Genomic DNA, 14,951 nt, shown 5'->3' on the forward strand with positions numbered 1-14,951 from the left:
GCTCTTTCCTACACAAAGGAGCAACGACTCTACTCTGAGCTCGTTTTCGAAATCTCATTCTTTACATCACTACCCAGAGCTCATGACCATAGGTAAAGGTTGGAACACTGACTCAGCTTCCTCCTCACAATGACAGCCCAGTACCACACCTGTATTACTGCTGATGCTGCACCAAGTCGTCAGGTCATAAACAAGATCTTAACATTCTTAAACTCCTTTGCTTGGGGCAACAACTTAGAGGGATCAATCCACTGGTTGTCTAGCACGGAACAATGACCATTTTTAGTACATTCTAAAGGTCACAGTTACAGCTGGTTTAAAATTTTCTGAATACATGGTTTTCATTTTGTAAATTTTGGTCATATTTCATGTAAGCAGACCCTGTTTTAGTTCAGGCCCAAGTTGTGATTGACAGGGTGCCACCATATTGCCATGTATAGTCTCCTCAGGTTCTCAGTCAGATCCATCCTTTTTTCATTATGTCTGGTCTCAGAAGAAGACATCAGCAGACAGTTTTTGTTGGCATCATGATGACTACATCTATATATGTCCAGTATAAGTCAAATACCAAGAGTCACACCTCCCAAAAAAATGTTTGTTTTCAGGTAATACTTGTTGATAACGACACATTACACAGTATTTTGAGCCTACAAACGCTGTACCAATGTCCACAGATAGAAGCCAGACAGTACTAATTGGACACAGACAGAAGTGCTAATAAACAGTAGATCACTACAACTGTTACTAACATTTTGGACTTTGAGGTTGAAGTTGGTTCTTCAAATCTCCTGGTGAATTTTTATACAAAAAAAATTATGCCTTCTTTGGATAAGTTTATATTGTTGCATCTGTGAGGACCACTTCTACTTCTTTTAAATTTTTATTGGGGGAGACAAATGCACATGTGCAAATGATTGACAGGGAAGCATCCCCAGCCTCCCAACCAAAATATCCAGCTGTGGTTGAAAGCACTGCTGAAACAATGGCAGCATGCAGCAGTTTTAAGCCAATTTGACAATCAAGTATTATTTCAAGGATCCAGCTGCTGCCTGCTCCTGAGGCCTTGATTAATGTTCTCATTAAATACAAAGTCACTTCTCTTGTTCACTCTCACGTCATTTTCCAGAAAGGTAGCTTAAAATCCAAAGAATGTGGAAGATAAAATTATACTAATTCAATGTAATTTATTAGGTGTTTCTGATACATCACATGCTGTAGACAGTACTGTCTATGTCCTTTATCCAGATATCACTGTAGGTTTATTTATGTTGTGAGCTACCAAGATTACGTGACACTGGGCCCAGGCACTGAGCCTATCAGATAGGAAAAATAGAGCAGAAGAGATGAGAAGTCAGACCATTTAAACCTCCCACAAGGAGTCATCAGCGTGTACCCCAAAGTAAGTGTCATGAAATTATTATTACATATTATATTTAACAGTATTGTGATGAAATCTAACTCTTTTTTTTAACATTTTGAAGGATCTCCTGGTACAGAGCAGTTGAAAAGTTGTAGAACAGTAACTCAGCCTTGCAGCGTTCACATCAAAATAAAAGTTTAAGAAACATTGTCCAATTTCTTAATTCTCATTTTAACAGGGCAAAGGTTGGACAAGTAAACAGAAATCTTGTTTACACTTTTTTAAAATGTGTTTTGATGATCTGGACACAAGGGGATGGATGGCAGTTCACACATGTCTGGCATGCGTCTCCAAGGTGACCAGCTGACCACTTGTATTCAGATTTACTTGTGCTTGAGAGATACTAAACCACATGTCAGGGTTATTCCAGGCTGTCACCGTAACAATCACCACATCCTGTGATGGTGACGAATATTCCTCTTTCATCCTTGCCTGGGATGCATCAGGACACATTTATATTTACACTACAAAAGACGTGGTCAAATATGTCCCAGACCAACTCAACAAGTGGTTTTGGAAATTGGATCTCTATGTGTCTTTTATGGTTGTTTTACGACCTTCCCCTTGTGATCAGATTGTCCAAGACACGTTTTAAATTGTGAACAGGGTTATGGAGTTACTAAAAACCACAATATAGGATAGTCTGCCCTGCAGTATTTTTTATTTCTTTGTTTTTAGTTTATCCCTCAATCTCAGTTCAATTGAGGTCCTTTTTGTTTTGGACATGTGTGCTTGATTTTATTATTGTTGCATCATACTAAAATTGGGGAACTATGCACACACTGTTTCAAATTATTATTATGCACATGCTGTTTTCCTAAGTAATCAATACAAATAATAGTCAGTACGATTGCTTTAATCCTCAACAAGTGTATTATAATCAAGGTTTTATTGAACAAATCTCAGATGATGACATCAGTATTTTTTAATTAACTCAAAATACAGTGTTCCAAATTATTATGCACGACAGAGTTTCAAAGCATTCAACGGGTTATAAAGAACTGAAAATGGAAATCTGTTATATTTTCTGCATTAGGAGATATTTTTCTCAAAATAAATGCGATTTCAATCAAAAACATCTTTACAGGTCAAGCTACATGTTAACATAGGAGTCCCTCTTAGTATCACCTTCACAACTCTTCCATCCATTGAACTTGTGAGTCTATGTATAATTTCTGCCTGGATTTCATTTGCATATGCCAGAATTACCTCCCAGAACTGCTGTTTTGAGGTATACTGCTGCCAACCCTCATAGATCTTCCTTTTACGGATGCTGAGGTCAGGGGATGATGATGGTCACACCATGATTTTCTCTCCCTTTATGCCACAGCACCAACAAGGACTCACTGGTATTCTTTGCAGTGTGGCAGGGTGCATTGTCTTGTGTGAAAATTATTTTACTCTGGAAGGCAAAGTTTTTCTTTTCATACCATGGCAGGAAATGATCAGTTAGGAACTCCACATATTAAAAGGTCATTTTGACACCTTTGGGCACCTTAAAGGGTCACTCCTCATTATTCCAGCCCAAAAAATCACTGCACCACCTCCTTGTTGACGCATCAGCCATGTTGGGACATGGTGGTCATCCAGAACTCCATCCATCTGGACCATCCAGTGTAGCATGGCATTCATCAGTGATTAAAACATGTATTTCTGAGCCCACTGCAAACGTTTCTCCTTGTGAGCATTTCTTAAGGGTGGCTAAAATATAGCTTTATGCAAACCTCTGAAGGATCCTGCATCGAGAGGTTCCTGGGACTCCAGAGGCACCAGAAGCTTCAAATACCCGTTTGCTGCTCAGTAGTGGCTTTTTAACAGCTGCTTGACAGAAATATTCCTCAGTACATCTTCATCTCTTTATCTGTGCGAACCTGTCTGCGTTCTGGATCAAACACACATCTTTTCACAGTACGATGATCCCTCTTATGTTTTTGTGGAATTTTCAGGGTTTTCATATCTTTTGCAAGGCATTGCAATATTTCACACTATTCATTTGCAGAAAGGTCTTTTTTCCCCCACATTGCATGAAACCTTATGTAGTTTCCCTTTAATTAGATTCACCTGCCAAATAAACTATCACACCTGTCTGAAACTGACTTCAGTGTTTTTCACAGAAAGGAGAAACAACACAAGCGAAACGTTTCATTGAAAAGCAACCTTGCATAATAATTTGGAACGCAGCGTAAATGGCAGCACAAGGATTTCTTATCCAATTTGTATTTTCACGTTAACACAGTTTAAGATGAAACTCACAGTTTTAATCTCTTTTTCTTCTTTTAAATACAAGTTGTTGGAGCAGAGAGATGAAAAGGACAGATAAGATGCCCTCTGTGTGCCACCTTTCTGGTCTTATTGTTATGAATATATTTCTCTCACGGGACTGCAGTAGACTGGCAGTACTGTTGACTTGGGAAAAGAAAATCTCTGCACTTGATAAATGAGATACTTTAGATCAGGGGTCACCAAACATTTTTAATCTGAGAGCAACTTCAAGGGTACTGAGTAGTATGAAGGGCACCTTGTTTGATACAAACTTCCTCAATAGCAAACTTGGGCCATCATCTTTAAATAATAATAATAATGAAAATATTATGTAAAGAGACTGTCTGATCACATTTATGTTAATTATTCCTTACAGTAATTATTAACAATGATTTCCACAACATTGACAGTAGGAAACACACACACACAAACACATATATATGGAAATCTGTTCCAATATTTAAAAGTCAGAGGTATCCCATCTCTGAAACTTTGGTAAATATCTTTCTTGGCAGTTTCATATGAATCAGCATATTTGCAGCATTTTGTTCACACCAGTTACATTTCTGTGCAAATTATCACTTCTAACATTTTTAGGAAATCATTAACTGTCATCAAATCATGCTTCATTTGTGCAAACCCCTACCTTTGCAACATTTTTGAACAATTCATGAACTCTGTCCCATGTTTGTACAAATTATCAGTTATGGAAGAAAAAAAATCAACTCTTTCACATTTTGAAATGAATCCTATCACATTAGTACTAATCACCAGCATTTTTCACCAGCATTGCAACATTTTTAACAGATCATAACAACAAATCATTACATGTTTTCAACAAATTATTTTTCACATTTTTGTGTAATGACACGGTGTTTTGAATGACAACATGTGTTACCTCTTTCTTTGTCTGTAAATGTGTGTTAGTGGGAAGCCTGGCATTGCAGAGCTTATCATGTCTTACCTTTACCTTGTAGCTCACAGTTCAGATGGTTCAGTTTCCCAGTGATGTCCGTTAAAAATGCAAGAACAAGAATCCACTCAGTGTCCTCAAGCAGCGAGGTGTCTTCCCCTTTGGATTGCATGAACTCTTTGATTTCGGCCAACAGTGACAAAAAACGCTGCGAAACTGGTCCCCTGCTGATCCATGGGGTTTCTGTGTGTAGTAACAGATCACCATGTTCAGCTAACAGCTCCTCCAGCAGCACCTTCAATGTCCTGGTTGTTTGGCTTTGGAGCCATTTATGATCTTCACGACAGGAGTCATCACATGATCAAATCCAGCCACTTTTGTACATACATATGTCCTGCTGGTGAACGATGCAGTGGTAATGTAGGAATGTTGGGAAGTCTGGATCACCTCTGCATCGTACAATGAAGCCTGCATGGCGACCCGTTCTAATGGTACATTTTTCTCCACGAAGAAACTTTTCGCCACGTAGTAGATGTCAAAGCTGCCTTTAAGTCCCGGCTTTTTCTGTCCGAAGTGCGCATACAGTCTATGTGCTACCAGGTGGCTAGTTAGCATGGAAGCTTTGTAGCGGCTAAAGTAGCGTCTCTCCACATTGTGCCGCTTTGCCGTCGCAAATAGGACACATACATTTATCTTTCACTGTCGTGAAAAAGACCTCTTCCTCCCAGTCATCGTGAAAATAGTGTTTTCTCTTTCACTTCTCTGTCATGTTTTGGGGGTAAAAACCACATCTAGCTTCCCAAAGTGTCTGCGCCCGGAAGCTACAGCAGAATGACGTGGTGGTTTGACATGCGCAGTGAACTTTGACTCGGACAAGGTCAAAGTTCATTTACACCGAAGACATTTTTGTTTTTAAAAAAAATTTTAATAAATATTGTAATTTAAAATCTGCATCAATGTAAGTTTTATGGAATGGAATTTTATGGTGACTAGTGTTATTTTTAGAACGTGTGTGTCGGGGGGGGGGGGGGGGGGGCGGATACACCTGACCTGACCTACATCAAACAGCTGCAAAGTGCATAAGAAATCATCCAGTGATGTTTGTTATAGCCCACGTTTCCCTCCGTGTTTAAAAGAGATGGATTGGTAGTGTGGTTCATAATATTTTACGGCAGGACAAGTGGGCTAAAGAAGCTGTAGACAGAGGACTTGAATATACAACCGTCATTGTAAATTAGCCTCTTCAGCCCAAAGATGTCTGTTAACGCTAAGAGACAGGCAGCATGTGGACTGTATGTTTCCATTAATGCTGCAGAGCTGAAAACTGACCTCAAGATATTTACTCAAAGTGGCAGAGTCACCCCAAGCGTTTTGCACAGAACAAGTTAATGTTAAATCAGATGGCTTTTTGTTATGGCGACTAAAGTAAGGATTCCACTGAGATGTTAGAGGAAAAAAAAAACAAACACCAGGAGAATGATTGCAACCAGCAGTTGAGAAAAACAACGGAGCAATAGATCACAGTGTCAGCACCGCAGCCTTGATCTGTGGCTTTTGTGTTTAGGGAGTGTGAAAAGAACCAAAAAACTGCAAAATACCGCATAAACTAATCATCAGCCTTTAAGCTGCACTGGAACCAAAAACACGTGTAATGAGCAATGAAATCAAAACTCCAGGGCGATGAAACACAGTGAACTCGATTCAAAGATACACTCCTTCCTGCTCACTACGCTTGGCCAACAAAAGGCACCTGATACAAGCGCCACAACAGACAGAGAATGGCTGCTGCCAATGAGATGGAACAATCCAGAAACTGGTAAGTATGACCACTAATCCATAAAACATGCATTTTTATGTGTTATTGACACACATGCACACCAGATTCCTGTTAAAGATCAAAAGACAGATGATCTATGAGTGCATTAAGTGTAATTTATTCCGCATAAAGCTGAAAGAGTTGCAAGCTCATGGGACAGCACTCTAACTGCTAATAAGTGAATTTAATTAAAGCGCTATGTTGCTTACATTCCTACAGGAGTATTACATGGATGTATGCAGCACATTATGCTTTGAAGTGTCAGAAGTTTGGAATAAATATTTTACTTAAACAGGGCAGCAAAGAACTGCATCTGAATATGTTGGAGAAATCAAGGGTTGCATGACGGAATGAAGTTACTGAGAAAAAGCAAAACTTAAAGGACCACCCTATAGGGTGTGCATTTGTTTCCCAACTCCAATTTGCCCCTTTTTTTCTGCTATTACACTGCCTGTCCAAAAAAAAAAAAAAACGTCGCCACTTAGATTTAACTAAACAAATAGGTAAGAGCCTTCCACTGGATAATTACTGCAGTGATGAATATGTTTCAGCTCCAACAACTTATTTAACCCTCGCTGATGCAGTGAGTAGCTTCTCATTTCTTAAACAACCATGTTGGAAGACATATCCTGTGGTCATATAAAGGATGTTAATCTGTCTCAGAAGGGTCATTCTGGAATTACTGGCCTGCATCAAGCAAAGAAAACAACTAAGGAGATTGCTGAAACTAAAATCAGGTTAAGAACCGTCCAACGCAATAATAAAACCTGAAAGATAGCGGTGAACCTTCATCTTCAAAGAACAAATGTGGTCAGAACAAACTCTTAGATGATCAACAGTAGAACTCACAGCACCTCCAACCACACAAACTTGGTAAGTGTGAAAGTACAGACACTCCACGGAAAGGAGAAGCATTGGCAAAGTGTTTATTGTGAACAGACACAGAACAGACCATGTATGGAAAATAAAATGTTTAATGTGTATAAAAAAAACAGACATTGTACTGAAGCTGTGTAGAGACATTCAGAAGAAATGAGCTGGAGATGTTTAGAATCTCCACATTCTGCAACTACTCACTTTCCACTGGACAGGAGGAAGCTTTCTGATTAAAACAAACAAACAAACAAAAAACATCCTACAGGCTTCAGACTGTCCATTGTACTCACTTTCTGCTCTAACACAGAACAAATTTATTTGTAGGGAGAAAAAAAAAGTGTCTTTTGGCCCATGTTTGAAAAGAAAATGTTAAATTGTTTTCCAGCTTTGAAAAAACCCCACAAGATAAAATAGATTTTGTTCCTGCATACAAATGGGATTTTTCCTTATTTTCATAATTAATACAAAGTGCTCAGCAAACCCATATCAGATGGCTAATACCTTGACTGATGTTCTTTTAATAGTTCAAAGCAAATATGAACATTTCCCTTTCAGTTTGGCAACGTTCTGATATGAATTTGGCCGCAGACCAACATGCGAAAGTCATGCGGACTGCCGTCCTGAACGCCGCTTCCACACGCTATGAATATGTGCCAACATTTTAAAAAAAGAATTCCCTTGTTAAAAGCAGATAAATATAAGCAGAATTCAGTGAATGGAAATGAAAAACCCAACATTTAGACACATACACCAACCTCTAGTTTACTGGCCTTATTAAAACTAGCAATGGAGTTGACATGCAAGCTTATACAGTATAAAAGAACAAGAACTTATGCTGTGACTTTCTGATTCAGATCAAGATATTCTTGTTTAAATTTGCTTTTAAGTCCTGTTTTCAACTCAAGAAATTCATCCAATGATCACTTAGTTAAAATCACTAGTTTTACAGTTGTTTTTTGGCTCTGATGAGGCAGGTCATTCACTCACAGCCTGCATGTGAACACAGTCGGTGGCAGCTGCAGCTCGATGGGACGTCACAATATTCACTTCAGTAACACTGCGTTAAGCTTCAACGAGTGGAAAAGTTTGCAGCAGCTACAGCCACATACAGTCAATAAGAACGCATAGGGACAAAAACAAAAGCAGCAAGCCTCAAAGAAGCACTGCAGACACAGAACGAAGTACCGAACCAGTATAGCAACACGTTAAAATCAGTGTTTAAAAAAAAAAAAGATACAAAAACATTTTCCTAGAAAAATATATTGTTAAATATACAAGACATGCATGTTAGAAATATATGATGGACCAAAGACAGAACTTGTGAAAACAACTTATTTCCACGCGCAAAAAAGACATTGTTAACCCTGTATTATCAGCATTAAATGTCCAACTTTTGCTGTTTAAATTATTTCAAGTTTCTTTTGTCTCATTTCAACACTTCATTGTTCAAACGGGTAAAGGATGGAAACACAAAGGGGGAACAAAAAGGCTCAACCAGGATTGAATCAAACTGATTGTTCTGTCCAGAGCGAAATCAGCATCACAATGGTAAAAATTTGCTGGTTGTGGCTTAAAATCTGTGCATTTGGTTGCTTCTATCAGTTTCATATCATAAACTGGATACTCAAGTAAAGTAAAAAGGAGTTTAAAGACATCATGTTGGGCTCTGACAACTTGCTTTCATAATTTCTAATTAACTTCAAGAGTTTACAGGCTGTTTTCTTCCTGTTTTCATCAGATGCAGCCTCACTACTGCAGAGATATGATTATTAGAACGAGTCACTGCAAGAGTCTGACAGCTGTAGGAACTGTTACAAATATAACGTAATTCTAAACCACAGAGCACCACATTTCAAACAAACTCTCTAAAACCATGAAGTACAACAGCTGGTCCTGCAGAGGGCTGATGGTTGGAAAGATGCAAGCAAAGAAAAAGGACACAATGTTTCTGGTTGCTGGGATTGTCTGGACTAATTTAGCGATGACAGGGGTGATTTGTTTTTCTGATTGATTCCTACCATCAATCGTCATTTCTTACAGAAGCTGCTAGAATTATGTTGCGAGGCTCTCAACGTGACAGCACAGATCTGATGTACACCGTACCAATACAATTCACAATCACAGGGAAACACAACTCTTCACCACAGTCGTGCTATCAGGATTCAAAACTGAACGCATGCAAACTGCTTGCTTTAAGTCACTAGAAAGTAAAGGATATGTTAGCAAAAACATACACATAAACCAAACATACAGATATTTTTATATATATATAGAATTTGTCTCCATTTTTAAACCATTTGTAGTCAAAATACATTAATTTTTTTTCAAGTCCAAGTTCAAACTTATGAAATTGTCTTTGGTCAAGAAAATATCTTAAAATCTACAGACTATAAATGTTATTGTACAGGAATGAAACAAAAATGTACTCGAGATCATGGAACTGATCAAAATGGGGAAAGCTGATACCAAGTATCTAATCATTTCTATTTGGAGTGTTCCAAATATTTAAAGTGCTTCTGCATTATTCCCTCAGCATTTCATGTGAAAGAAAACATCCGTCAAAGTAAGGCAGATCGGTGTTATCTACTTATATGTACTTTGAAAATATATATACATTTGTTCAGACACTAAAAGAGTCGAGAAAGATTTAGGTGTAGGGGGGGCACAGGTAGAGGACGAGCCTCCAGAATGATGGTGATTATTAATCAACTCTAAAGACAGATGTCTGAGCAAAATGTTAAAAGATGGGGAGAGCATCATCTCAGCTGTTGATATAAAATTGAGTGAATTAAAAAAATAGCAGCCTATTCACACACCATCTAATGATGCCTTTTTCACACAGCTGTAGACGTAAAAGGGGACATAAATTAAGACACAGAGAGAGTCTCTTTATAAGGGATCTGCAGTGCAGACGAGGGAGGAGGAGATGAGGCAACATACTGCCAAAAACACAAAACAGACAACACCTAAGGGTTCATTCATCTCAAGGACCGACGAGCAATTCTGGAAAAGCTCACGAGCTTGTTCTGGTTCCCATTCTTGGGCCGTCACCGCTGTAGTGGACTCATGACGTCTGGAGGCCGGGGGGTGTCGTTCTCCTGGTCACACAGTGGCATGTGTCGCTGGGAGAACTCCTGGAGCTCCTTTAGGACCGTTTAGGCTCCCTGTGGTGTTCTGGTATGGTTGCTGTAGGCCACACCTGCCTGCCCAGGTTAAGAGGTTTTCCCCACTATGGGGTTGTCACTGAAACAGGAAGGATAACAAACACCACCTTCTGTGAGTTCCGGAGGGGTCATCAGTAACAAGGCATTTATTCAAGATATAATACAGAGCTGTGTAAAAGTTTTAGACTCTTTGGATTTTTATCCAAGTAGTACAAAAGCAAGTTAAAAGGGAAAAAAGTAGCAAACTATCTATAGTATGTAGAGTTACCACCTGTGGCCACCTGGAAAAATGTTTCACATGGTGATTCCAGTTATTTTACATTTTGTAAATTAAGTAATTACGGAGTTTTGTTTTATCTTTTTTATGATTTAAAGCATTATAACGGGGTGATGCTGCACAGAAGACATTACTGAATTCCCACTACTTCTAGCCATGTAAGTGTTGTTTCCATTGAGGTGCAGGACTTTATACTGCAGTAAAAAAAATGAGTAAACATTAAGTTAAATGTGACAAGAGGAGAAAACACAGGGTTGCAAGGTAGAGGACGGTCACACCAAATGTTCATTTGATTTAGTTTTCTCTATTTACTGCACTTTGTTTCAGGATAGTTGATAAAATCTATTCCTGACATCATTTTTGCAAGTATCCTCACTGAAATTTTTGCATACAACTATATATTACTTATTATTATTTCATTTTCACTGTAAGAAATTTACAAGGAAAAAGAGAAAAGGTAACAAATGCAGAATGCTACAAGCCGTTTGTTTCTCTATTAACCTGACCTAAGTGCAGCTTTTGACTACATCCTGTTATCCTGATAAACAGCTGCTATATGTGATGCAGCCTCACAGGGGTTTGTAGTATGACGGCCCCAACAACATATGGAGCACCTGAGGGTTCAATTGTAGACCTAATCTTATTATCATTATATATGCTTCCCTTTGGTCACATCATAGGCAGACACACTGCTGGTTGTCATCGTTACACGGACAACAACCCCAAACATATTTGCCTAAAGCCTAATAACAGCTGTGATCTATCTTGTCTGGTTAAATGCTTTGCAGACATGAAAAGCTGGGTGTCAAAAAACTTTCTTCAGTTAAATTCGGACAAAACTGAGATTCCTGTAAATGGCCCGGGACAACTGTATGTGCAGGTCCAGATATAACTGCATCATTAAATATATTCCCAACATTCTGCCAGTTTTATGTTTTAAAGATGCAGAAGTTGGTCTTCAGTCCTTTGTCTGTAAGAAGTGTAAAACAGAAATCCTTCAACAGGCTGCAAATAGTACAGAGTGCTGCTGCTAGACTTCAAACTAAATCCAGGAGGAGAGATCAAATAACACCACTTCTGGCATCACTACACTGAATACTATTTTGTTTTTTCAGAACTGATTTTAAGATTTTATTGATTAACTTTGAGGTTATCATGACTATATTTCAGAGTTGCTACCACTGTGAGCCTGATGTCCCCAGACAATAACCTATTGGCAGTTCCTGCATCAGATACAAGACTACAAAATCTGCTTCTTTCTCTAAAATATTTCAGGAAACTAATTTCTATTGCTTAGTTTGTGAGTCTTTTCAATATTTTTCTAATATGTGGTGTTGTAAGGAGGCTTATTTTTCACTGGTATATATCCTGAATCTCAGTTTTTATTGTCTGCTGTGTGTAAATCACTTTGTAACATTAGCTTTGAAATATGGTCTACAAATAAACAAACAAAAATGTAAACAATAATACAGAAATATCCACATCATGTCCACATCATGGTCCAGACTTACAGGCTGCCGTACTGCGCTGCGGTGTCATTCCTGATATTGTGCTGCCTCTGCAGCTCCTCCATGATGTTTCGGAGCTGTTTGAGTGTCTGAAAGGTCTCTTTGGGTTCCTGAATGGTGAACTTGGAGTATTCCTCCTGCTCCCGCTGAGGGCCCTGGTACACCGCCATACTGGCACATGCATCTATGAACAGGAACAACATACAAATATCAATCAGAACTACTTTGCACCATATGCTGTCCTACAACACCGGAAATCAAATATATCACTCTTGGAATATATTTAAAGTGCACTCAGTTGTGTTCAAGAATAAATTTAAATTCTGGCATCTTAACCTCTATATTGGTGCAGTGACTTTTTGCCGTCAATCTGGATGCCTGGAAAAATAGCTGCTGTGATATAACAACCAATAGGGATCCAAACAAACAGAAAAAAAAGCAGGCTAACTTCAGTAAGACAAACACCAGCTGAGTTTGATTGAAGTCAGATGGTTTGACTTTGCCAGTGAAGAACAATTCACTATTTGGTTCTGAATTGTTCCAAAATAAATGGACTGTATCTACAGACGACTAGTATTCCTACACCAGGGACTCTGAACTGCTGGGTCCGGTGGGACTTTTGTAAAAATGACAGGTGGCCAGAGGTCAATTTATTATACAGATGATATTATTCTTCATTAAAAGATATACTACTCCTCTTTCTTTGAATCATGGGACGTTGTTGAATGTTTGCTATATGAACAAATGAAAAAAATCCTCTTGTCAATCAATTTATTTTCACTTATTGAATAAAAATGGTCAATGAGCCAGCCGGCACTCTATCAAAGGAATGATTTGGCCAGTGGGCTATAAGAGTAACTTAACCCTAACCCTAAGTATTGCTGTCCTACATTATTAATCAAAACTTTTATCTTCCAGTCATTATTTAGATTCCTAACTAACACGCTGTAATAGATTCAAAACTGTAAAAAACATGCCACTTCGATTTCACAAGTTGCACTTAAGCACAGGCACATTAACAAATGTCATGTTGTCATTATTACGGGTCATGGTCTCAGTATTTCATGAACAGACACTGACCCTCCATGTTCTGCAGCTTGGTATCGTTTGAGGAGAGGAAGGAGAAAATTCTCTCCGTTTCTCGGTCACAGTCTATGTCCAGCTGCAGGTTGGCCAGCATGGTGCTGAAACATGAAAGAACAAAAGTGTAAGGTGATCTTCTCAGGCATCAACAGTGGAGACATCAGTATTTTCATTTGTTTACATTAAAACACCAATCCAACTGAGCACTGCACTCTCTGAGATCAGTAAAAAGGGAAAACATGCAGAACTGAACAGTAAACAACATGGTAAACTCAGAGGTAATGATTATTAAACCTTAAAACAGGGACATGAAGCCACAACAGAATCACTGAGGAGGGCTTAGCTGCAAAAAAAAAAAAAAAAAGAAAAGAAAAAAAGAGTACTTTATACTTAATGGGGCAAAGGAATTTTGATGAGAGTACTCAAAGAGTATTTTATTGCATTTGTGTTAGTGTTTCCACAACAACAACACACTAAAACCACACAATCAGAGTCATTGTTGTAATTTTCTTGTTACGCAACTGTGAGATACTTCACCAGTTGCTAGAAAGGTGGAAAAGTAGACTGACAACATCAGAAAAGTTCGTCTCTAAAGCAGTTTGGGTCTGCTGAATTTTTTTCTGGTCGTCTAATGCTTTATGTTATATAACTGCACTCAGTTATAACTTCAAGTTTGCTTCGGTTCCTGTAAACATTCCTGGACATGTTCCCACAATGGAAACTTGCCACATGTCAAACTAAGTGGCTTCCATGACATGTTGAATGCGTTGTTATCTCATGAAGCATTTCCCACCTCCTTTAAATGAACCCATCTAAATGATCTACATATGGAAGTTTTGTATTCGTCAATTTAAATATGTTTTTACCAGTTTGTAATCAAACCAGCTTCACTCTTGGACTAAGCATCTACATGGTGGGTCTAAGGCACAGTTTCAAAGCAGCAGTGTGAGTTTTATACGGTGTTTATTGTGATCTTTAACTGCAAGGACATTTCTCATCCTGCGTGGTGCTGATGGTGCTGTGGAGGAAAGACTCACGTTGTGCAGGGCTTACAGCCTGGAGCACTGTTGCTCTGGCTTTTGCAGCACTGCCAGGATCCACTGGTGTAATTGGATGGATGGAAAGTGGCCAGGCGTCCCTCATTGCAGCGAGTGACCTGGCCAAGAACCTCTAACCACTCACTGGCTTCCACACAGTTTCCTGCCTGAACATACAGAGGCTTCTCAGAGTGGACGACCTGAAACATCTGACAGAAGAGAAACAGCAGACAGTTTATCCACACCAGGTCATTTGTAGGACACTTTTAACATCCCACAGCATCAGCAAAAGATAAATAAACTGCTCTGTATATGCTAACATTGAGACCTTTAGAGGTGTGATGTCTGAACTATTCCACCTTTGATGACTTTGATTTTGTTTTACATACAAACTTGACAATTTTCACATATTTTTTTTCTTTTCTGAAATGATTCAGGCTGCAACTGTTCTTCTGCTGATGTAGAAATGATTTATAATAATTCACCAGACTGTCAATAAATGCCCGTGGGATTAAATTTCATCATTTGTTTATTTTAACTTGGGGTACTGACATCAGTACTAAAGTTTTTATTATGAAAGGTCAGCCATTAGAAG

The 14,951-nt window shown here is 38.6% G+C and overlaps 1 protein-coding gene across 1 annotated transcript in view; it reads right to left on the reverse strand.

Moving 5' to 3' along the window:
* Window positions 1-7,323: 7,323 nt before the first annotated feature.
* The window catches only part of rasa2 (RAS p21 protein activator 2), a 32,461-nt gene continuing 24,833 nt past the window's right edge, over window positions 7,324-14,951 (reverse strand). Inside the window, exons 21-24 of the mRNA XM_023283038.3 lie at window positions 14,357-14,565; window positions 13,317-13,420; window positions 12,240-12,420; window positions 7,324-10,530 (exon numbers count right to left, since the gene is read on the reverse strand). Of these exons, the coding sequence (XP_023138806.1) occupies window positions 10,500-10,530; window positions 12,240-12,420; window positions 13,317-13,420; window positions 14,357-14,565 (525 nt within the window). The 3' untranslated portion in view covers window positions 7,324-10,499. The remainder of the gene's footprint in view (window positions 10,531-12,239; window positions 12,421-13,316; window positions 13,421-14,356; window positions 14,566-14,951) is intronic.

The sequence above is a fragment of the Amphiprion ocellaris genome, chromosome 7 (assembly GCF_022539595.1).
Source record: "Amphiprion ocellaris isolate individual 3 ecotype Okinawa chromosome 7, ASM2253959v1, whole genome shotgun sequence".
Taxonomy (NCBI): domain Eukaryota; kingdom Metazoa; phylum Chordata; class Actinopteri; family Pomacentridae; genus Amphiprion; species Amphiprion ocellaris.